Genomic DNA, 26,281 nt, shown 5'->3' with positions numbered 1-26,281 from the left:
CCTACACATAACACACATCACACACATCACATCACAACCTTGTGCTCCAGAATATATGATCACATGCACATTATCAACTTGTGCTGTTAATATCATGAACAGCAGCTACGCTAATTCCTCTCCACTGCTTCTCTTTCTCTCCTGAGAAAGAGGCATCCTGAGGTTTGGCCAGCTCCAGTCACGTCCCACCTCGTGAAGATTATGGACCTATGGATGATCATGGAGAAGTAGATGCCGAGTGTTTAAAGGCCCTGGCATGGAGAAGCTGATGCTGGATCTATGATGATCACAAATGTTGAGCTTTTTATACCAAAGACTGTAGAAAGAACATTCACGTATAATCTTATACTCCAGTACTCATGTTAGTTCTCTCTCTCCAGTGTTCTGTATTGTTGAAAGATTTATGATCAAACTCTTGATGTCACACATATGAGGATGGGTTCCCCTTTGAGTCTGGTTCCTCTCAAGGTTTCCTTCTCATATCATCTAAGGGAGTTTTTCCTTGCCACTGTCGCCACGGCTGCTCATCAGGGACAAACGCACACCATTCACCTTCACTTTTGTTTTCTGTAAAGCTGCTTTGAGACAATGTCTGTTGTGAAAAGCGCTATACAAATAAACTTGACTTGACTTGACTTGAATTACATTCAGAAAATAGAATATTTTATCGAAAAAATGCAGTATGTAAATGTTATGATAATCAGATTTTAAAATCCTATTATTAAAGGTTTAGTACAACACATTATTATATTAGCTGCAGTAAACATCTCAGGGAATTGTGTACACAATGTGGTTTCATATATATTTATTTTATATATTCATTTTATATATGTATGTATGTGTGTGTGTGTGTGTGTGTGTGTGTGTGTGTGTGTGTGTGTGTGTGTGTGTGTGTGTGTGTGTGTGTGTGTGTAACTTTATCTTATAGAGGAAACAAAGCACTTATTCTTCAATTACTGCACATTGGTCATGATTATAACCTGTAAAATAAAATATCAAATAATTAAACAAACCATCAAATAACAATAATGTGTTTATTCTTGTAACTTTTTATTGTGTTAAAGTTCTTACTATGAGCTCTGTAACATTTTACACTCAGAATGACTGTCACCAGGAGATATGGAGAGGCTGCTATTAGAGTACTGATCAGTTTCAGCACTGACACTGAAGTTCCTACATATGAAACAAAGCATAAACAAACTCACTCAAACGAACACACACACACAAACACACACATACACACACATACAGTGATGTGGAACTGATGATGTAGTTGTGTGGAAGTGTAACAGTACCTGTTTTGGTACTACAGCGCAGTGTCTCTGAGGCAGAACCAGAGCTGATGTTGTTAGTTGCAATGCAGTTCAGTGTAACTGCTCCTTTTGCTGGTGAGAGACTGAACTGCAGCTGAGCTCCACTCGCAGTTTTATAGCCACTCCACAGGTATGAAACACTCTCAGCTCCAATTGCAGCACATTCTATTTCAACAAAACAGACATTCGTGGACACCACCCACATCTGAGACTCTGTCCTCACATCTGTTATTGGGTCTGAAAGTATTATAAAAACCAGATAAAACTATGTATGTATGTATGTATGTATCTATAAATAGATTGACACATTTCCATGTTGGTTTGGGCAGGAAATTAGTCTACAATGCAGAGATACAAGAGATACAATGCAGCGATATTTTACAAATGTATGCTTCTAATTTTGTGTTAACAGCTTCAGCAGAACCACAAATGGATGGTCATGGGTCCATATATCATATATAGGTTGACATGTATTGTAACTGAAGTCTGTGGGGTTTTTTTTTTTACTTACTGGTGGCGGTCACTAAACACTATTAATAGAATTACTATATTGAGAATAAAATTAAAAACACTGACGTGAAGTGAAAAATTGCTCAGGAGTGACTTGAGGAATGTGACAACGAGTTTAAATTAGGTGACGCCCTTAAAATTACACACATCTCAATGGTTCCAAGTTCCAATCAAATTGCTCCACACCCACAATGTAAAATTATTTGCAACCTTCTATAAAAAGGGTTAAACACATTTAATAATCATTGCAAAATTCCCTGAATTTTAGTATGTAAACACATACTGTACATTATACTTCAGCAGAAAAACTGGTAAATAATTTAAATAGCTAAGGGCGAGGTTGGCCGCATTAACCCCCCTAACTAGTTGCTCCCTAGGCGACTGCCTAGTTTACATTTACATTTGCGGCATTTAGCAGCCTAGTTTGCCTATGCCTAAAAATGGTGCTGTTGATCCAGCATATTTGGTATTTGCTGTAAAACAATAATGATCTATCGAGGCCCCACTTTCCTACTTACAAAATATAAAAGATATAATACTAAACTTGTAGTGCAAGACAACACAGCACAGATTTTGAGATCTTGTGGCATCTTGGCCTTGAGTAGTCAGAGCTGTTATGGAGACTAAAGCGGAGCCCTTACAATATTAAATACTAGGTAGGTGGTTTTATTGTTATGGCCATTGATGGATATTAGATTTTTATTTATTGTAATAGTTCTTAAAGTTATCCTGTTTGACTGGTCTGATGAATTTAATATAGTTAATATGTATCTGACCTTCAGTAAACAAGTAACATCGCAATTTCATCTTGTTGTTAATGTGTGATATTATATTGATCTAATAAATTATTAAATTATTTATTTAAACCTAATAATATTTTTAGATTTCTATAATTATTTATTTAAACCTAATAATCTGAATAGTTGTGATATTGCAAAACAGTCTCACAGCATTTCATGATATAGTCACAGAATTTGATCTTTTGATTAAATTGACTATGGACACAAATTTCCCTCTTTTTTTCTGGTCACTCAGCACAACTGCCTCCAACTGGCGCCATCACTGTGTCAACGGAAGCAGAGGATCATGGTCATGCTTACAGAAATGCCAAAGGTAATCTTTTTTCCCATGTTTATCAGAGAATAAAGCAGTAAATATATTTTATAGTTTCTATACTGTAATAAATGTTTGTGTGTCTCTAATCAACACAGTCTCCTTAAATAACCAGAAGAATATATTCACTGTATTTTTCTGGAAGGAACTACTGAGGATAGTTTATAATAGCAAATATTTTACTGAATATAAAGCAATAAAAACAAGGATAAAATCTAATGCTTGAATGTGGAGTAACAGTGCTTGAAGATTAAAAATGAGAAAACAAATGAGAAAAAACAATACAGCATCTGTGGTATCGCCCGGCAGAAAGACAACTTTGGCGGAGGCACAAAAAAACATCCTACTGAAATACATTACATGGAAAGTCGTCCTTAGTGACATAAAAAAAGAGGGAAATTTGTGTCAATGAACACAAATTAAAAAATTACATTTCATATATCAAGAAATGCCATTAGACTGGGCTGAATATTGTGCTGAGTTGGGCGGAGTCCCTAACTGCAAAATGTTAGAGCCCCTAAATTAATCAATCAATCAATCAATCAATCAATCAATCAATCAATCAATCAATCAATCAATCAATCAGCCTGTCTGTCCATGTCTATGCTTAAAGCAAATCGCTTTACTCATTTGACTCTTCAGCAAATGGAAACTTACTTTGAATATGAACTTGGATTTTTTGTGTTGGATACTGATCATCAGGTCCAAATGCAACAGTTGTGAATGTTCCAGAATCTTGGAGTTGAAGATCTTGTAAAGTTACTCCAACAATGTCATGGAAACCTTTTACTCTTCCACTGAATTGAGATCCCTGAAGTGTGTAATTATGGCTTGGAGAATATTCAGCAAAGCTTTTGTCATTAAAGTCCCAATTAACAAATGACACTGAATGTTTTGGATATGTGAGTGTTAGATTCAGGGAGCTCCCACGTTTAAGCACCATCACTGTGTTTGTATCAGCTAAAACAGCACACAAACCTGCAGCAGGAGAAAACTATTAATATCAGACTACAATAACAATGTCAACACTTACAGTTCATTCTGTTATTGTACATTACTCAAGACATTTTAAGCCCATAGATTTATAATTTTAGGTAATTATAAAGAACATATCAGGTCAACATGACAAATGTGTATAATAATGTATGCTATTTATTTTACCACAGTCTTGCTAGGCCTGTATACCATGCAAGTACATTTCAAATAATCGTTTATAATTTTATTTCATTAGCCAAAAAGTAGCCAAGAAGATGATACAGACTGCATGTCATTCACGTTACCACTTTTTTTTTTTACAATTAGACCTGAGGTTTCCTGAACCTGATCTTATCCCTTTCTGCACATAGAAAATAAAAAGCGTAGAGTTACAGTCATCTGAAAATGAAAATTTATAATTATGTAAATATAAACTCCGATATATCATATATATATATATATATATATATATATATATATATATATATATATATATATTTTTTTTTTGTGAATCGTGCATTTATTGTATATTAACTGTACTGCATTGTTCAATATTAGAATTTTGCAATGCAACTTTATTCAAACATTTTTGTTTATATTTGCCTGCCATATTTAAATTTATATATTTTATATTTACCACTTTGTTATAATATATGTAATATGATTAATTCCAGTCATAAGAGAATCAATTTGACATTTAATGTGTTTTTTGTTTATATCACTATGTTCAAACTCATATTGCTAAATAATAATAAATATATTATTATTCATTGCAACTATTATCAAGTACTGCACAAGTACAAGTAATATAATATTATACAAGTACAGGAAATAAAAATATGTATTTGGTTTTCCAAGGTTAATGCGACAAACAAATTCTAGTTAATTCTTGAATTTCTTTCAAGTAAATGGAAATGTGCAGACATTTGCAAAAATTGTACTGGTGAATTTCTTTAGAAAAACGTCCTGTTTTCAAAAAATGCAATTCTTATGTATCAATAGAAATTAGAATGGCATAGCAGCACTTCTTTTGCATACTTTATTTAATTAATTGTGCAATATAAATACTAAAGAGGGGTTAATTGAATTCAATACAGAGTTCATATCAGGTTATAAACAGACACATTATCTCACTACATAAAACACTACATAACACATTATTCACTCATCCAAGTGCACATCCTGTACATATTTAAAACATAAAATGATTTGTTCCTGAATTATTGTTCCATGAATTATTAAAACAATTTTCTCAAAATGAATTAAATATCAAATATTTTATTCTATGTACATACCCCGAAGTATCAATACCATTAGTGCTTCAAAGATAAAAACACGATATCCATTATAGTCCCACATTGTGGTCCTCCTGCAGCTGGGTTTAGACTGTTGACTCAAATCTAGACAAAGTCCAAGACACAGAAACACTTCCTGACTTGCTCAGTGTTTGAGATCTTGTGGTCTATAAATGTTTGCTGTGGGTGTCAGTAAAGCTAAACAGTGCATCTATATTGTCACATGTTGTGTCTTGCTTTCTGTAGTTCTGCTAAAACATGCACTTTTAAATATCCATCCATCCATCCATCTTCTCCCGCTTATCCGATGCCGGGTCGCGGGGGCAGCAGTCTAAGCAAAGATGCCCAGACTTCCCTCTCCCTAGACACTTCTTCCAGCTCTTCCGGGGGGACACCAAGGCGTTCCCAGGCCAGCCGGGAGACATAGTCTCTCCAGCGTGTCCTAGGTCTTCCCCGGGGTCTCCTCCCAGTGGGACGCGCCCGGAACACCTTCCCAGGAAGGCGTCCAGGAGGCATCCGGAACAGATGCCCGAGCCACCTCAGCTGACCCCTCTCGATGTGGAGGAGCAGCGGATCTACTCCGAGCTCCTCCCGAGTGACTAAGCTTCTCACCCTATCTCTAAGGGATCGCCCAGCCACCCTGCGGAGGAAGCACATTTCGGCCGCCTGTATCCGGGATCTTGTCCTTTCGGTCATGACCCAGAGCTCATGACCATAGGTGAGAGTAGGAACGTAGATTGACCGGTAAATCGAAAGTTTCGCCTTGCGGCTCAGCTCCTTCTTCACCACGACAGACCGGTACATCGACCGCATTACTGCAGAAGCTGCACCGATCCGTCTGTCAATCTCCCGTTCCACCCTTCCCTCACTCGTGAACAAAACCCCAAGATACTTAAACTCCTCCACTTGCGGCAGGAACTCCCCACCAACCTGAAGTGGGCAAGCCACCCTTTTCCGACTGAGGACCATGGCCTCGGATTTGGAGGTGCTGATTCTCATCCCAGCCGCTTCACACTCGGCTGCAAACCGTCCCAGTGCATGCTGAAGGTCCTGGTCTGATGAAGCCAACACGACAACATCATCTGCAAAGAGCAAAGACGAAATCGTGTCGTCACCAAACCGGACACCCTCCGACCCCTGGCTGCGCCTAGAAATTCTGTCCATAAAAATTATGAACAGAACCGGTGACAAAGGGCAGCCCTGCCGGAGTCCAACATGCACCGGGAACAAGTCTGACTTACTGCCGGCAATGCGAACCAAGCTCCTGCTTCGGTCATACAGGGACCGGACAGCCCTTAGTAAAGGGCCCCCGACCCCATACTCCCGGAGCACCCTCCACAGGCCGCCGCGAGGGACACAGTCGAATGCCTTTTCCAAATCCACAAAGCACATGTGGACTGGTTGGGCAAACTCCCATGAACCCTCCAGCACCCTGTAGAGGGTATAGAGCTGGTCCAGTGTTCCACGGCCTGGACGAAAACCACATTGTTCCTCCTGAATCCGAGGTTCTACTATCGGCCGTATTCTCCTCTCCAGTACCCTGGCATAGACCTTCCCAGGTAGGCTGAGAAGTGTGATCCCCCTATAATTGGAACACACCCTCCGGTCCCCCTTCTTAAAAAGAGGGACCACCACCCCGGTCTGCCATTCCAGAGGCACTGTCCCCGACCGCCACGCGATGCTGCAGAGGCGTGTCAGCCAAGACAGCCCCACAACATCCAGAGACTTTTAAATAATGTGGATAAAACTGAAGAGCAGTGACCCAAGGGAAGTGGGGCATGTTTAATGTGCTCTTCTTCCTCCTTGAATGCCAGTAACCCAATTTATCTTAAACATAATAAGCATGCAGATGAGGAGCAATATTGTCAGACATATACCTAAGGAAGTGTTACATTTTCTGTGGGCTGAAGTCATCTTGATCTGAAACCAGTCCTGTTGTTTTCACTAATAATGCTGGTGAATGGGAAGTTACGTTCTTGAAACTGATCTGAGGTCATTGGATTGACCAGCAATCTCAATTCCTGTACTGCTAAAAGTTCTGTGTGCATTTCAAGTGAAGGCTGCACTGGTGACCACAAGGCTTTACACACACACGCTTCACACGCAATGGAGGGGGTATATGTGTAAAAGGCATTTACATTTTGACTGCATGCACAATACTGAAGTTACAAAGTTGCTTTAAAATACAGGAGGAGAATGCAAAAAGAGGCAGTGATTTCCATACTTAATCCATCTTAAATCTGTTTTGCTTGAATGAGACACTGGTTATGGCTCATACCTTTCTCATATATGGCATTAATACCTTCGGTTTAAATTTACCAGCTTGCAGTTTGTAATCTGATTTAAGTGTGAACAGATAAGAAATGGTAAGATTCCATGGTTACATGTGGTTATACTTCAAGTAGCATAAACAGAAACAGGGTTTTGTAAATTAATATGCAAATGCAATTTTGAACACAATGTTTAGAGCACCTAGTTTTCTTTTTAAAATTACAAAATGTAAGAAATATATATATATAATGGACAGAAATATAAGAAAAAACGTATATTTAACTGATGATCATCTGTTGTTTATTCATGAATGCATTTTAATATGCTAATACACCTATATTTTCATGTTCTCACAAACAGTTTTTACAGTTTTTAATACAAAGTTACTTGCATTTAGAGCCACAGATTTTAACACTGAAGACCCACAATTATTTTACAGCTTTCAGTTCCTTCTTGTATTTCTTACAAATCCACTTCCCTTTCAATGCTTTTAGTTTTAATCATGAGAAGTGGGAGTTAAGACCACCCTTTTTAGTACTTATAAAACAGAACCGGAATTTACCAACTGTCACAGTTGCTGCATAAATGCACTCAAAATACACCTTGTATTATTAGGAAACTGCTTGAAGCATCCTGGTAGCGTTTAGATGACTCATCAGTATTAAATACTGCCCATGGAAATGAGAAATGAAAGTTACAACATAAACATAATGTTTTCCCCCCTTAATACAGCTATTTGTGCTTGTTAGAATGTGACACATAAGCCATAGGATATTTTATATATTTGAAAAAATGTAACTTGCACTGCATTTGTACATAAGTAGTCTTGTATGTTTGTTTTGCAAAGCAAAATTAGTTGATTCAGGTGTGTTTACTGTATATTCTGGTTGAAGCATTTCATTTAAAAGCTTAAATTGTAAATGTTTTTATGGTGTGTGCACTGTGCTGCTACCTAGACATATTTCTGGTAATGATCATTTGAAATTTGACACTCTAAAGCCTGGTCCATGTTCACCAGTTCCTTCCAGCACCAGAGGAGAGGGTGCAGGGGGACATTAAGTACCTTAAGAATCATAAAAAAATTTTTTAAACAAAAACAAATAAACTCAATTTTAGACTGGTCGATGCAACAGTCATAATTCATGATTGATTTCGAATAACTTAATATTCATAGTATGATTTAACATCTACTCCTTATGATCTACTCCAATGGTCTTTTATTCAGACCATTAAGACAGTACACAGCTTTATGCAATCTAACATGTCATTTTGAAATGAAGCACAAAAATTGCATTCATAGATGAGAAATAAAAAAAGTCTCAATCTCATAATCAGTCAAACATGTTCCTTTTAACCTAGTTGCTGCTGTAAAATAGTAAAATTGGCTGTCGCTTTTTTTAACAAACACTGCTCATGGATGGATTTAATTAAGTTATAAGTAATAGAATCTACCAGATTCTAATCTATTTTAAAGCCCACGTCACATTGAAGGTGTTTAAATAAAGGTACAGCTCCACCTTCTGGTAGATTTTAGATATTAATTACAAAACTAAGGTGTAGAAACAGTGTTTAATTTATTATTATTATTATTATTATTATTATTATTATTATTATTATTATTATTATTGGGTTCGATCCCCGGTCAGGGAACCAACCCCAGCCACTCTCAGTGCCGGTCTCAAGCCCGGATAAATGGGGAGGGTTGCGTTAGGAAGGGCATCCAGCATGAAAACATGCCAAAGCAAACAGGTGGATGATCCGCTGTGGCAACCCCTAACGGGAGAAGCTGAAAAAGCTATTTTAGAAGAATTAAAATTATTAATTGATTAGTGAATATCTTTTTTCAGGAAAAAAGCCTAATAATAAAAAACAAATCACCACATACCAACTGGCTCTCAAAAATGTATTGAGAATTGTGGTCTTGATTTACAGTTTGATTCATGTATCTTTTTGTCATTTTATTAATTTTACAAAATTAATTTCTCAAATAATCCTATTTGATTACGTTTTTTAAAATAAAACATTTAACAGAATAACTAATGCTCCCCTTGTCTTATGCTTTTTTCTAAGACCAAACGGTCATAGTCCACAATGCAAAGATAATTGGAATTTAAAATCCTCTGTTCACATGCACTTGATCAGATTACACAGACCAGATTATATTACAACACAAAATGGATATTGTGTACAGGAATCAGGGCAATCATTGTGTACAGAAAAACTTAAAAATATAGTTTGTACAGTCCTAATGAGAGGAATCACAGAGAGAAGCCAGATACAGTCAGATATTCATTAAAACAAACAGACTTTGTAAGCAGAAAAATGCAGAATACTGTACTGGTGACCAGTTTAGCAATCAGCTGATGCTAACATTCAAAGGAAGAATGCAAGATCTGGTGAAATACACAGGAACTTAAAAGGGGCTAAAGATCACAGAGGTTGCTTCAGCAGTCATAATGACACAAATTGCCCTAATCTGTTTGAGAAGCTCTAACAGTAAGTGTAGTTTGTTTTATGCAAACATAAAGACAATAAAACTATGCTATACTCTTGAGGTCTGGAAGAAACTAACTATTAATATAATTCAACAAATTGGATTTTTTTTTTACAACAATAAGCAATGAAATGAATGAATCTGGATTCATCCAGGATAAATAACCCGATCCTTAATATGACTCATCCATGGAACCTTCTCACACCTTGAAGTTATTGGAAAGAGTAGTGGAAGCCAGGCTAAGAGAAAAGGTGACCATCTGTGAGCAACAGTATGGTTTTATGCTGAGGAAGAGCACCACTGATGCATTATTTGCTTTAAGAATGTTGAGGGAGAAGTATATAGAAGGTCAGAAGGAGTTGCATTGTGTGTTTGTGGATTTGGAGAAAGCATACGACAGGGTGCCAAGAGAGGAGTTGTGGTATTGTATGAGGAAGTCAGGTGTGTCAGAGAAGTATGTGAGGGTGGTGCAGGACATGTTGGAGGACAGTGCGACAGTAGTGAAGTGTGCAGTAGAAACGACAGACTGGTTCAAGGTGGAGGTTGGACTGCATCAAGGATCGGCTCTGAGCCCTTTCCTGTTTGCGGTGGTGATGGATAGGTTGACAGACGAGGTCAGACAGGAGTCTCCATGGACTATGATGTTTGCGGATACGGATTTTTTATTTGTGGTGAGAGTAGGGAGCAGGTTGAGAAGAGCCTGGAGAGGTGGAGGTACGCATTGGAGAGAAGGGGAATGAAAGTCAGTAGGAGTAAGACAGAGTACATGTGTGTGAATGAGAGGGAGGGCAGTGGAGTGGTGCTATTGCAGGGAGAAGAGGCGGAGAAGGTGGAGGAGTTCAGGTACCTGAGGAGGTTTATGGATGTGGTGAGAGAAGACATGCAGGTAGTTGGGTTGAAAGAGGCAGATGTAGAGGACAGGGGGGTAGGGAGACAGATGATCCGCTGTGGCGACCCCTAATGGGAGAAGCCGAAAGAAGAAGAAAATTCATGGAACCTTCTCTTCATTTTCTTAGATCACTTGAGTCCTTGGATATCTTACTTAAATCAACATATTTAAATACAAATTGTAAATTACACCATTTACTTTTTCTAGGTTGCTGTTAGGTAACTGTAGCAACAAGTAGAAACTGGCTGAGTTGTTCGGGACACTTCCTGTATTGTCGCAAACACACGAGACTCAAAATCACGGATCCTATGCGAGTTCTTGCTGATCCACCAGAACCGTGGGATTTAGCGGATCTGTTGGACTTGAAGTGCATAGCAAATCAACCGAATGCGACTTAATGTGTGTGAGTGAGATTCAGAAGTCCAAGGATTCTGTGGATTCTACGAAAAGTCTCCTTTATTGGAAAGACTATGGCAAAAGCCGACAGATTAGGTTATGGGAAGATCGGATAATTTTAGTGACTTGGTTCTTTGAATTTTGTTCATTTAATTGCCTACAATTAGTTGATTTTGTTCCTTTAATCACCTTCATAGCGTATATGGGAGTCACATGGCAACAATAACGAATGACTCGAACCAGAGGACTCATGAGATATCTAATTATTTTTCCTGTGTAATACAGTGCATATCGTCTATGGGAGTCACTTGACAAAAGAATGATAGACTCACACTAGAAGAGTCGAGAGATGAACTACTGTAATATAATCTATAACGAATCACTCTTTGAGACCATTCGTTCTTATGAGTCACTTTAAAGACTTTAAATTAATGACTGAATGAATGAATCACTAAGCAGAACCCCATCACTATGACACAAAATGCAGCTGTTTCACTTTTCCAACATTGAATTCAGTGCTCTATAATCAGCTTTATTTAACATTGCACCAAAATATTTTCACATGATGGACAGGTATGTTTTTTTACATCATGTAATAAAAAACATTTATGCATTTGACTCCTTACGAGTCTATTTCAGTAACTGCATATTCTTGTGTTGGAGTCTTTGGAGAATATTTTCTACGTTAATTGTTACGTGGTAACTGCATCAAATAAAGAATCAGAATATATAACAGTGGTGAAGTTGTGGTGTGCATGTTTGGATGAGCTGAAGTTCCTGTACCTGCATGTTGTAAATAATAAGCTTTTAATAGCCATTTGCTTCTTATATTAGCCAACACTCCTCATGCCATCCAGAAGATCTGGTAAAGTGATGTGAATGTTTCTGCTAATAAAATAAAAATTTGGCATTAACAATTTTTAATTCTGAGTCATTTATATTTTTTCCCTGCAGAGTTGCCATAACACTGTGTTTAATTTCATTTTTACCATAGTAACAGTTGAAATGTATATGGCTTTGCAAAGTTGTTAGAAAGTAACTGTAGTGACAGATAGCTGACTGAGTTTTTCAGGAAACTTCTTGCATGGTCAGAAACAAAACAGTTTTGCAGGTCCTATACCTGTCCTGGCTGATCCACCTGGATTCCAGGTTTCCAGACTCCAGACTTGTAGCACAGAGCGAAAAAGTGGGATATGAGGGACTTGTGAGTAAAATTCAGGAGTCAAGGGACTCAGTGAGTGCCCTCTTGTGGAAATCCATGGAAAAAGCAGCCAGAATCCATACTGATTCAAAGAACTCGTTAGACTAGGATACGTTCACTGAGTAATACAGAAGGCTTCGAATCTGTTAGCAGTTTAATATTTCTCATCTCTACAGAAAAACCACGAAAGACCCAAGAGCTCACGCCCCAGTTACTGTTACAGCATGCTGGCTGATATGATGGATTGTGAATGAGGGAAAGAAAATTAATAAAAAAATAAAAATAATAGAACATTGTGAATTGTCAGTTATATGAAAATAATAAATTTTGTAATATGGCAGGAAACATTAAAGAACGGCCACCTTAAAACTAGCTACTTCCTGTTACCAATTACTGCATGTTATACTGTTGCTATAAACAGATGTTTATCACAACCACTCATTTTCTTTCATCTGATACATGCAGCTTGCTACATTACCAAGAAAAAAAATGCAAAATGCTCTGTGTAAACACTTTGTCATTGTTGACACATTTTTCTATTATAAAACACTGACACTGTAGCACTTCTTACATTAATGCTAAATAAATCTGTGTAAATGGGTTGTTAGTACAGAAATGGTACTGTATTAGCGTTTAATGCCTACACTGGACCTCACTGGACTGATGTGGACATGTGTCCTGTAGCTGTTAAAGAACATATTTGACACTCCTTGACCAATTAGATATTTAAACAGTACTTGTTTTTCCCGCCTTTTCAATCTCACAGATACAAAAGACTTCTAATGGCAAGAATGAGCCAACAAGTGCAAATAATAATTAAAAATAAACATTATGCATTGCAGCAAAAAACTGCTAAAGCTTTTCTGAGTGATTCAAAGTACAAAAGTGACATGGGTTCATATGAACTTTACTTAAATTGCAGTTTAGTGTTATGGAGCAATTAATGTGTATTTACATCATACTAAGAAGAAATGACACAAGCTATGATCAGATAAGTTATTTTTGTTGCTTATTAATTTGATAAGGTTTATAAGGCCATCTCCAGACAAACTGAAATGCACCATTTTTGAGTAAGAAGGATTGTTTACAAATGGAGACCACTGAAATAATCATTTTACAGTGAGAAGGTTTGTTTACAAATAAGCAGCTTTTAAGGCAGTTTCCAAACTTCCAGCAAAAACAGTTCAATGTTACACTAGTTAATGCTCAGTGATATAAAAAAGAGCTATATCATATCACCTATAGGCCTCTGCAAGCATGTTAAATGTTTATATTCATGAGAACACAATTTAGAATAAAAGATTGAACAAGTGGCGCTTTCATGGTAGGATTGGTAGAAAAACTTTGGTTCTCTTCTGAAAAAATATAGCAGCATGACTTCTGAACAAATTACAATGTTTTGGACAATATCCTTTAGACTGATGAGATGTTCAAGTGAGTATGTGCAGACCAGCTGGCAGATGTTCTCACTGACATCTTCAACATCTCTCTGAGCAGCGCTGTTGTTCCAATGTGCTTCAAGGCCACCACCATTGTCCCCATGCAAAACACCGCCCCCCCTCCAATCAACAATCAGTACTTCAAGAGGCTTGTCATTAGGCACCTTAAGAAACAGCTTGCCCCTCAGTGCACCCACTGCAGTTTGTGTATTATCCTAACTTCTCCACAGACGACACCATCTCCACCACACTCCACCTGGCCCTCACTCATCTGGAAAATAAGGGCACATACATGCAAATGCTGTTTATTGACTCCAGCTCAGCATTCAACATCATTACTCCTCAGCATCTGATCGGGAAGCTGAGCCTGTTAAGCCTGAACACCTCCTTCTTCCTCTCTTTTTTGACTGAAAAACCTCAGGGAGGACTGATCGGGACCCATCACACTGAACACTGGGGGTCTTCCCCATTGCTGTGTACAAATACCCTGCTGTTCAGACTGCTGACTTATGACTGAGTAGCAATGTACAGTTTGATTTACAACATCAAGTTCTCCAATGAAACAATATATGAAGTACAGACTGGTGCAAAGCCAGCAATCTGTCTCTTAATGTAAAAAAACAAAGGAGATGGTTGTTGACTTCAGGAGGATAGGACGTGATCATTTCCCACTGAAAATAAATGGCTCCTCTGTGGAGATCATCAAGAACAACAAATTAATTGGTGTTTACCTGGCAGAGAAGCTCACCTGGTCCCTCAAAACCAGCATAGCATGAAGCAGTGTCTTTACTTCTTAAGAAAGCCGAGTAAGGCCCAGCTCCCACACATCCTCACAACGTTTTACACAGGACCATCAAAATCATCCTGAGCAGCTGCATCACTGCTTGGTTTGGGAATTTCAGATCTCAAGACCCTACAGCGAATAGTGAGGATGCTGAGAAGATAATTGAAATCTCTTTATACTACATCATGGACATTTATACAACATGCTACATCTACAAAGCATTAAACATTGTTGCTGGAAAAACACATTCTGTGTGTCCCAGTCTGTCGGGCCACAGATTTTCACACACTGCTTCCTGTGACGTAGCTTCCTGTGACGTAGCTTCCTGTGTTTGACTTGTTTGCCGCGAGTTACGTGTTTGTATCTCTCGGCGTCTTTCAAACAAACTTTGCTATCTATCTATCCGTTTTTCCTCTTTTAATAATCCTTAATTGTTTTTGTCTTCCTGACTTGTGCCTGTAGTTAGTTAACTCGACTATAACTAGTGTTGTTTATATTTATTTTCTCTCACTCACATCTCTGTATAATAAATCTGTTCGTGACGATAAGCACTATGCCGGTTGTTTGTCTGCATTCGAGCACAGGTGAGGACTCGTTCGAGTTGCAAACGGTGGCGTTGGAGATGGAGGCATTGGAGAAACAGATTCGCGAGCTGCATGTAAAGCATGACCGGCTGCGAGAGCGGAAAGCGGCGCTGGAAACATCCCGGGCGGACGCGCACTCATCCCAGGTAAACTCCCAGGTTGAACCTAACGCTCCCAGCACATCAACTCCGCGTGCTTCTATGCCCAGGCCCAGCGCACCTACAACTCCGGCACCGGTGCAACATGGACCCTGGATGCGACCGCGGCGGAAGAGACAAGCCAAGCCCCGATCGAGGACGTCTCCACCTCCACCACCGGCCTTCGAGATCTCGACCGAGAACCGCTTCGTCCCCCTCCGCGAGACGGAACGCGACACTGTTATTCTCGGAGATTCCATCGTCCGGCATGTCCGCGCTACCCGAGCTAAAGGTAAGGTGCACACTCGCTGTTTTCCTGGTGCTCGTGTTCTGGATGTCGCTGCGCAGGTACCCGCGATCCTGAACGAGAACTTCGGAGCGGTTGTTCTCCATGCCGGATCAAACGACACCAGGCTGCGGCAAACGGAGATCTTAAAGAGGGACTTCAGGATCCTGGTGGAGACGGTACGCAGCACATCACCCACAACGAGGATCATTGTGTCAGGACCTCTTCCCACTTACCAGCGAGGGGCTGAGAAGTTTAGTAGACTTTTAGCTCTAAATGAATGGTTACAGTCATGGTGTCGAGAACATAAACTTCTCTTTGTTAATAACTGGAACTGTTTCTGGGAGCGTCCTAGGTTCTTCCGCCCTGATGGCCTGCACCCCAGCAGAGTTGGAGCAGCAGTGCTATCAGATAACATCTCTAGGATACTACACACCATCTGACTGGTAAGACATCAAGAAATCTTCAACTATAAGAACACGCATACTACAGACCAAATAGTTACAAGTTCACACACAGCCCAGTTTATAGAAACCATATCTATTCCTCGGGTAGTAAAACCAAGAATTACATACACAAGATCCAGAAATAATCTTATTGCAGTTAAAACTGAAAAATGCCAGATAAACAAACACAACAAAGTTCTAAAGTTCGGTCTTTTAAACATTAGATCACTTGCACCCAAAGCACTGATTGTAAATGAGATGATCATAGAGAATAATCTCGATGCACTCTGTCTCACTGAGACCTGGATTAAACCAGGTGATTATATGGGTCTAAACGAGTCTACACCGTCAGGATATGTTTATAAGCATGAGCCCCGTCAGACTGGTCGTGGGGGGGGTGTAGGAACCATTTATAGTGCTTCTCTTAATGTTAGTCAGAGATTAGGATTCAGCTTTAAATCATTTGAAGTGCTCGTTCTTAAAATTGCACTTTCAGAGATGCATAGAAAACTCGCTCTGGTCACCGTGTACAGACCCCCAGGACCCTACGCTGATTTTCTTCATGAGTTTGCTTGTTTTCTCTCAGACCTCCTGATCAGCTTTGATAAAGTGCTGCTTGTAGGAGATTTTAATATTCATGTAGATGATGAAAACGATGCCCTAGGATTATCATTTGTCGATTTACTAAACTCTTTTGGAGTTAAACAAAACGTCACCAGACCAACCCACCGTTTTAACCACACACTAGACTTAATAATATCCCACGGAGCAGACGTCACTGATATAAATATTTTACCTCAGAATGATGACATCACAGACCATTATCTCCTACTGTACACACTACCGGTAGAGCAGATTAACCGTGTTTCACCACGGTATCGACTTGGTAGGACTATTATTCCAACCACTAAGGACAGATTCATAAATAACCTGCCTGATTTATCTCAGTTTCACATTAAACCCATAAATGCTGATCATCTTGATGAGATGGCGAACAACATAGACCTTATCCTCACTAGCACTTTAGACACTGTTGCCCCCATCCGGTTAAAAAAGGTTCGAGAACAAGCAACTGCACCTTGGTATAATAGTCATACGCATGCCCTAAAGAGAACAACACGTAATCTGGAGAGAAAATGGAGGAAAACTAAATTGGAGGTATTTAGAATTGCGTATAAAGACAGTATGCTTAGCTACAGACAGGCGCTAAAAGCTGCTAGAGCTAAACACCTGAGCAAACTCATAGAAAATAACAAAAACAATCCCAGGTTCCTTTTCAGTACAGTCGCTAAATTAACAACAAATCAGGGATCTGAAAAATGTGTTCCATCACAGTTTAGTAGTGAAGACTTTATGAATTTCTTCACTGAAAAAATAGATAACATTCGAAAAACAATTGTGGCAGTTCAACCTCTGACAGCATCTCCTGACACAATCGTACTTACAACCCCACAACTACACTGTTTTACATGTATAGGACAGGAAGAGCTGTATGATGCTATTATGAAAGCTAAATCAACAACATGTCAGTTAGATCCAATTCCCACTAAACTACTGAAGGAAGTGTTATATACAGCTGGTGAGCCTCTTTTAAATATTATTAACTCCTCACTATCGTTAGGTCATGTCCCTAAATCCCTCAAGTTAGCAGTTATTAAGCCCCTCAAAAAAAAACCTAATCTGGATCCAAACACGCTATCGAATTACAGACCAATTTCAAATCTCCCATTTATGTCTAAGATTTTAGAAAAGATTGTCGCTGCCCAGTTATGTAACCACTTGCAGGAGAACAATATCTTTGAAGAGTTTCAGTCAGGTTTTAGGCCCCATCATAGCACAGAAACTGCTCTAGTTAAAATCACTAACGACCTGTTTTTAGCTTCAGACCAAGGCTACATCTCCCTATTAGTTTTACTAGATCTTAGTGCTGCGTTCGACACTATAGATCATGATCTTCTCCTCGATCGCTTACAGAATTACATCGGTATTCAGGGACAGGCATTAAGCTGGTTTAAATCCTACCTGTCCAATCGTTACCATTTCGTAGATTTAAATGGAGAGCTATCCAGGATAATGCTAGTAAATTATGGCGTGCCACAAGGGTCAGTTCTGGGACCCCTGCTTTTTACAATATACATGCTTCCATTAGGAAATATTATTAGAAGGCATGGAATTAGCTTCCATTGTTATGCTGATGATACCCAGCTATATATTTCATCCAAACCAGGCGATACAGCTCAATTAGCTCGCATAACTGAGTGTGTTGAAGAAATAAGAGATTGGATGACCCATAACTTTCTGCTATTAAATCCTGATAAAACGGAGATTTTGCTCATCGGCCCAAAAAATAGTACACAGAAGCTCCAGCATCTCAGCCTGCATTTAGACGGTTGTTCTGTAACTACTAGTTCAACGGTAAAAGACCTGGGAGTTATTTTAGACAGCAACTTATCTTTTAAAAATCACATCAATCAAGTTACAAAAACAGCCTTCTTTCACCTTAGAAATATTTCTAAGCTAAGAAATATGTTATCTATATCTGATGCAGAGAAGCTCGTCCATGCGTTTATGACCTCTAGAATAGACTACTGTAATGCATTACTAGGTGGATGTCCTGCATCATTAATAAACAAGCTTCAGTTAGTTCAGAATGCCGCAGCAAGAGTTCTTACTAGGTCAAGAAAATACGATCATATAACCCCAATCTTATCGTCCCTACATTGGCTTCCTATTAAGTTTCGAATAGACTACAAACTACTGCTACTCACTTATAAAGCACTAAATGGTTTGGCTCCCATGTATCTATCCAGTCTCTTAACACGCTACAATCCGTCACGCTCCCTGAGATCTCAAAACTCTGGGCTTCTAGTAGTTCCTAGAATAGCAAAGTCCACTAAAGGCGGTAGAGCATTTTCACATTTAGCTCCTAAACTCTGGAATAGTCTTCCTGACAGTGTTCGGGGTTCAGATACACTCTCCCAGTTTAAGTGTAGATTAAAAACATATCTTTTTAGCAAAGCCTACACATAACACACATCACGCACATCACATCACAACCTTGTGCTCCAGAACATCTGATCACATGCACATTATCAACTTGTGCTGTTAATATCATGAACAGCAGCTACGCTAATTCCTCTCCACTGCTTCTCTTTCTCTCCCCATCCCGAGGCTTCCTGAGGTTTGGCCAGCTCCAGTCACGTCCCACCTCGTGAAGATTATGGACCTATGGATGATCATGGAGAAGTAGATGCCGAGTGTTTAAAGGCCCTGGCATGGAGAAGCTGATGCTGGATCTATGATGATCACAAATTGTTCTGTATTGTTGAAAGATTTATGACCAAACTTTTGATGTCACCCATATGAGGATGGGTTCCCCTTTGAGTCTGGTTCCTCTCAAGGTTTCTTCCTCATATCATCTAAGGGAGTTTTTCCTTGCCACTGTCGCCACGGCTGCTCATCAGGGACAAACGCACACCATTCACCTTCACTGTTGTTTTCTGTAAAGCTGCTTTGAGACAATGTCTGTTGTGAAAAGCGCTATACAAATAAACTTGACTTGACTTGACTTGACACATCCTCACACACACAACAGCAATGTTTTTATTTTATTTTAAGCTATTTGAATATGCGAGACAAAGAAACTGGACTCTCTCTCTCACACACACACACACACACACACACACACACACACACACACACACACACACACACATGAACAAACACAACTGTTAGCATAAACTTTTTGCACAAATTGCTGCTAAAATATTCACTTTTTACATCTACATTATTTATTATTATTCAGACAAATCTGTATTTGGGGGAGTGGTGGCTCCAGCGGTTGAGGCGCTGGGTTACCGTTCGGAAGGTCGGGGGTTCAAGCCCCGGTATCGCCAAGCTGCCACTCTTGGGCCCTTGAGCAAGGCCCTAACCCTCTATGCTCCAGGGGACCCTTACGAGAAAAATAAACCAAGGACCGTGACGTCGGAGCGACGTGGGGCCGCCTTCCCGTGGGCTCACCACCTGCAGGAGGGACCGTAAGGGACCGGTGCTTAGAGGATTGGGCAGCAGTCGAAGGCAGGGGCCTTGATAGCCCGAACCCTGGACACGGAGAAGTGTCTGGGGAATCTGCTTAGACTGCCGCCCCCGCGACCCGAATTACGGATAAGCGGGAGAAGATGAATGAATGAATGAATACGGACAAATCATTTACATTTACACAAATATTCTGTACTGTCAGTGCTGCAGTGTCTGTTTTTTGTTTTGCATTAAATGTTACACACATACACTTTATGTTTTGTGTCACTTTTTGTTAAATATGTTGTCTTGTGTAGCACTTTAGTCCTGGGGGAATGCTGTTTTATTTCACTGTGTGACAATAAAATGGAATTAAAATATACAGTGAGGAAAATAAGTATTTGAACACCCTGCTATTTTGCAAGTTCTCCCACTTAGAAATCATGGAGGGGTCTGAAATTGTGATGGTAGGTGAATGTAAGATACATAATTTAAAAAAAAAATCCAGAAATCACAATGTATGATTTTTTTAAACTATTTATTTGTATGATACAGCTGCAAATAAGTATTTGAACACCTAAGAAAGTCAATGTTAATATTTGGTACAGTAGGCTTTGTTTGCAATTACAGAGGACAAACGTTTCCTGTAGTTTTTCACCAGGGTTGCACACACTGCAGGAGGGATTTTGGCCCACTCCTCCACACAGATCTTCTCTAGATCAGTCAGCTTTCTGGTCTGTCGCTGAGAAACACGGAGTTTGAGCTCTCTCCAAAGATTCTCTATTGGGTTTAGGTTTGGAGACTGGCTAGGCCACGCCAGAACCTTGATATGCTTCTTACAGAGCCAGTCCTTGGTTATCCTGGCTGTGTGCTTCGAGTCATTGTCATGTTGGAAGACCCAGCCTCGACCCATCTTCAATGCTCTAACTGAGGGAAGGAGGTTGTTTCCCAAAATCTCGCAATACATGGCCCCGGTCGTCCTCTCCTGAATACAGTGCAGTCGCTCTGTCACATGTGCAGAAAAACACCCCCAAAGCATGATGCTGCCACCCACATGCTTCACAGTAGGGATAGTGTTCTTGGGATGGTACTCATCATTGTTCTTCCTCCAAACATGTTTAGTAAAATTATGACCCAAAAGTTCTATTTTGGTCTCATCTGAACACATGACTTTCTCCCATGACATGCATGATTTCAAACCATGACGTCTTAGTGTATTACCAACAGTAACCTTGGAAACGGTGGTCCCAGCTCTTTTCAGGTCATTGACCAGCTCCTCCCGTGTAGTTCTGGGCTGATTTCTCACCTTCCTTAGGATCATTGAGACCCCACGAGGTGAGCTCTTGCATTGAGCCCCAGTCCGAGGGAGATTGACAGTCATGTTTAGCTTCTTCCATTTTCTAATGATTGCTCCAACAGTGGACCTTTTTTCACCAAGCTGCTTGGCAATTTCCCCATAGCCCTTTCCAGCCTTGTTTAGGTGTACAATTTTGTCTCTAGTGTCTTTGGACAGCTCTTTGGTCTTGGCCATGTTAGTAGTTGGATTCTTACTGATTGAATGAGGTGTCTTTATGCAGCTAACAACCTCAAACAAGTGCATCTAATTTAGGATAATAAATGTAGGGGAGGTGGACATTTTAAAGGCAGACTAACAGGTCTTTGAGGGTCAGAATTCTAGCTGATAGACAGGTGTTCAAATACTTATTTTTGCAGCTATATCATACAAATAAATAGTTAAAAAATCATTCATTGTGATTTCTGGATATTTTCTTTTAGATTATGTCTCTCACAGTGGACATGCACCTATGATGACAATTTCAGACCCCTCCATGATTTCTAAGTGGGAGAACTTGCAAAATAGCAGGGTGTTCAAATACTTATTTTCCTCACTGTAAGCCTGCCTGACTCACCTAAAGTAGATCTTTACATTGATTACATTCAGAAAATAGAATATTTTATCGAAAGAATGCAGTATGTAAATGTTATGATAATTAAATTTTAAAATCCTATTATTAAAGGTTTAGTACAACACATTATTATATTAGCTGCAGTAAACATCTCAGGGAATTGTGTACACAATGTGGTTTCATATATATTTATTTCATATATTCATTTTATATATGTATGTATGTGTGTGTGTGTGTGTGTGTGTGTGTGTGTGTGTGTGTGTGTGTGTGTGTTTAAATTTATCTTATAGATGAAACAAAGCACTTATTCTTCAATTACTGCACATTGGTCATGATTATAACCTGTAAAATAAAATATCAAATAATTAAACAAACAATCAAATAACAATAATGTGTTTATTCTTGTAACTTTTTATTGTGTTAAAGTTCTTACTGTGAGCTCTGTAACATTTTACACTCAGAATGACTGTCACCAGGAGATATGGAGAGGCTGCTATTAGAGTACTGATCAGTTTCAGCACTGACACTGAAGTTCACCCAAACGAACACACACACAAACACACACATACACACACATACAGTGATGTGGAACTGATGATGTAGTTGTGTGGAAGTTTAACAGTACTTGTTTTGGTGCTACAGCGCAGTGTCTCTGAGGCAGAACCAGAGCTGATGTTGTTAGTTGCAATGCAGTTCAGTGTAACTGCTCCTTTTGCTGGTGAGAGACTGAACTGCAGCTGAGCTCCACTCGCAGTTTTATAGCCACTCTACAGGTATGAAACACTCTCAGCTCCAATTGCAGCACATTCTTTTTCAACAAAACAGACGTTTGTGGACACCTCCCACATCTGAGACTCTGTCCTCACATCTGTTATTGGGTCTGAAAGTATTATAAAAACCAGATAAAACTATGTATGTATGTATGTATGTATGTATGTATGTATGTATGTCTGTATGTATGTATGTATGACACATTTTCATGTTGGTTTGGGCAGGAAATTAGTCTACAATGCAGAGATACAAGCGATACAATGCAGAGATATTTTACAAATGTATGCTTCTAATTTTGTGTTAACAGCTTCAGCAGAACCACAAATAGATGGTCATGGGTCCATATATCATATATAGGTTGACATGTATTGTAACTGAAATCTGTGGGGATTTTTTTTTTTACTTACTGGTGGCGGTCACTGAACACTATTAATAAAATTACTATATTGAGAATAAAATTAGGGCGGCATGAGCCCCCCTAACGAGTTGCTCCATAGGCGACTGCCTAGTTTACATTTACATTTGCGGCATTTAGCAGCCTAGTTTGCCTATGCCTAAAAATGGTGCTGTTGATCGAGCATATTTAGTATTTGCTGTAAAACACTAATGATCTATCGAGGCCCCACTTTCCTACTTATAAAATATAAAAGATATAATACTAAACTTGTAGTGCAAGACAACACAGCACAGATTTTGAGATCTTGTGGCATCTTGGCCTTGAGTAGTCAGAGCTGTTATGGAGACTAAAGCAGAAAAGACATGGAAAGTCGTCCTTAGTGACATAAAAAAAGAGGGAAATTTGTGTCAATGAACACAAATTAATAAATTACATTTCATATATCAAGAAATGCCATTAGACTGGGCTGGATATTGTGCTGAGATGGGCGGAGTCCCTAACTGCAAAATGTTAAGAGCCCCTAAATTAATCAATCAATCAATCAATCAATCAATCAATCAATCAATCAGCCTGTCTGTCCATGTCTATGCTTAATGCAAATCGCTTTACTCATTTGACTCTTCAGCAAATGGAAACTTACTTTGAATATGAACTTGGATTTTTTGTGTTGGATACTGATCATCAGGTCCAAATGCAACAGTTGTGAATGTTCCAGAATCTTGGAGTTGAAGATCTTGTAAAGTTACTCCAACAATGTCATGGAAACCTTTTACTCTTCCACTGAATTGAGATCCCTGAAGTGTGTAATTACGGCTTGGAGAATATTCAGCAAAGCTTTTGTCATTAAAGTCCCAATGAACAAATAACACTGAATTTTTTGGATATGTGAGTGTTAGATTCAGGGAGCTCCCACGTTTAAGCACCATCACTGTGTTTGTATCAGCAAAAACAGCACACAAACCTGCAGCAGGGGAAAACAATTAATTTCAGATCACAATAACAATGTCAACTACAAAACACATACAGTTTATTCTGTTATTGTACATTACTCAAGACATTTTAAGCCCATAGATTTATAATTTCAGGTAATTATAAAGAACATATCAGGTCAACATGACAAATGTGTATAATAATGTATGCTATTTATTTTACCACAGTCTTGCTAGGCCTGTATACCATGCAAGTGTTTGCTGTGGGTGGCAGTAAAAGCTAAAAAGGGTATCTATATTTTCACGTGTTGTGTCTTGTCAAAAAGTGGTTTAGTAGTTTTTCTCATTTATTTTCTTACTTATCTCACATTTCTCACTAATGTACTGTATCACAGATGCTTACTGTGATTCTGCTAAACCATGCACTTTTAAATATTTGTAAATAAAACTAAAGTGCACTGACCCAAGGGAAGTGGGGCATGTTTACTGTGCTCTTCTTCCTCCTTGAATGCCAGTAACTCAATTCATCTACAGATAATAAGCATGCAGATGAGGAGTAGTATTTTTAAACATAGACCTCAGGAAGTGTTAAATTTTCTGTGGGCTGAAGTCGTCTTGATCTGAAACCAGTTCTGTTGTTTTTAATAATAATGCTGGTGAATGGGAAGTTAAGTTCTTTGAACTGATCTGAGGTCATTGGATTGACCAGCAAGCTCAATTCCTGTACTGCTAAAAGTTCTGTGTGCATGTCAAGTAAATGCTGCACTGGTGACCACAAGGCAATACACACGCTTCACACGTAGTGAAAGGGAAATATATGTGTCAAAGGCATTTACATTTTGACTGCATGCACAATACTGAAGTTACAATGTAACATGAGTTAATATGCTTTAAAATCAGGCAGTGACTTCAGAAAATATCCAGATCCCACACCTTAGCTGAAACTAAGCATTAATAATACTCAGTAGTACAGTATACTTAGAAACAGATAATAATAATAATAATAATAATAATAATAATAATAATAATAATAATAATAATAATAATAATCACATCTGAGTTTTTATCTATTCTAAAGCCCAGGTCACAGTAAAGGTTGTGTTTAAATAATGGTACAGCTTCACCTTCTGGTAGAGTGTAGACATTAATTACAAAACTAATGTGTAGGTACAGTGTTTAATAGATTATTATTATTATTATTATTATTATTATTATTATTATTATTATTATTACCATGACAAAAAAAGAGGCAATTTAAAAATAATTATTTAATTGATCATTGTGAATTCATTGTGTTTTTTCAGAAAAAAAAGCTTAATAATGTTGTCATTTTAGGAACAAAAACACCACATGTGTCAGGGTGGCAACCAGGAGTCGGAAGTGGAAGTAACTAACGTTTAATGTTCACACAGCATACAGAACCGTAATGCGTGTTTAATTCGTAAAGCAGGTATAATCTGATCGGGCAGGATAATCCATGGAACAGGTACAATCAATGGAACGGTTATAATCCATGGAACAGGGACAATCCACATAATGGGTAAAATCTATGGAAGAGGTATGATCCAGGAAGCAACTGTAATCCATAGGACAGGAAGTAGGAGAGGGGTTGAGCGACGCCCTTGGCGGAGATCAGAGGCTGAGCGATGCCCTCAGAGGAGACCAGGGGCTGAGCGATGGCCTGGGCGGAGACCAGGGGCTGAGCGACACCCTTGGGGGAGATCAGAGGCTGAGCAATGCCCTCGGCGGAGATCAGAGACTGAGTGACGCCCTCTTTGGAAGTTTCAGAGCCGAATCTGGGGCACGATGGAGCCCTCAGCAGGACTCAGGAGAGCAGTGGTGCCATTGGTGGGGGTCCGAGGTGCCATGGCGACTACAAGGCAACTCAGGAAGGTGGTGAGGCCTGTGGCAGGACTGATGGGGGCATAATGACACCCTCTATGGATGTCGGAGGTGCGACGGCGCCCTCAGTGGCGGTCTGAGGCGTGATGACACCCTCAGAGGAACTCGGGGGGGTGATGACGTCCCCAGCAGGACTCTGGAATGCAATGGCTTTCTCTGTGGATGTCCGCGGAATGGCAACACACACTGTGGCTGCTTGGAGCACGATGTCACCTTCAGAGGACT

General features: G+C 39.3%; 2 protein-coding genes across 3 annotated transcripts in view; both read right to left on the bottom strand.

Annotated features, from left to right (window-relative positions):
* Window positions 1–26,281, bottom strand: part of LOC310726905 (uncharacterized protein) — a 90,390-nt gene that overhangs the window by 28,270 nt on the left and 35,839 nt on the right. The window lies entirely within an intron of this gene.
* LOC310726888 (uncharacterized protein) lies at window positions 928–24,657 on the bottom strand. Of its 2 annotated transcripts, XM_083542942.1 has the most exons (6): window positions 24,581–24,657; window positions 5,207–5,469; window positions 3,594–3,914; window positions 1,296–1,550; window positions 1,072–1,173; window positions 928–980 (listed from the first exon to the last, which is right to left on the bottom strand). In XM_083542942.1, exons 2-6 carry the CDS (start codon window positions 5,268–5,270, stop codon window positions 943–945), a joined length of 780 nt encoding a protein of 259 aa, XP_083399068.1. In that variant the 5' UTR covers window positions 5,271–5,469; window positions 24,581–24,657; the 3' UTR covers window positions 928–942. The 2 variants fall into 2 exon arrangements, with proteins under 2 accessions (XP_083399068.1, XP_083399069.1); XM_083542943.1 differs by lacking the exon at window positions 24,581–24,657 and having other exon boundaries at window positions 5,207–5,473.

This window comes from Silurus aristotelis (genome assembly GCF_946808225.1).
Source record: "Silurus aristotelis genome assembly, chromosome: 5".
Classification (NCBI taxonomy): domain Eukaryota; kingdom Metazoa; phylum Chordata; class Actinopteri; order Siluriformes; family Siluridae; genus Silurus; species Silurus aristotelis.
Note: the sequence above shows the minus strand (reverse complement) of the source record. Positions and strands in the feature narration are given on the sequence as shown.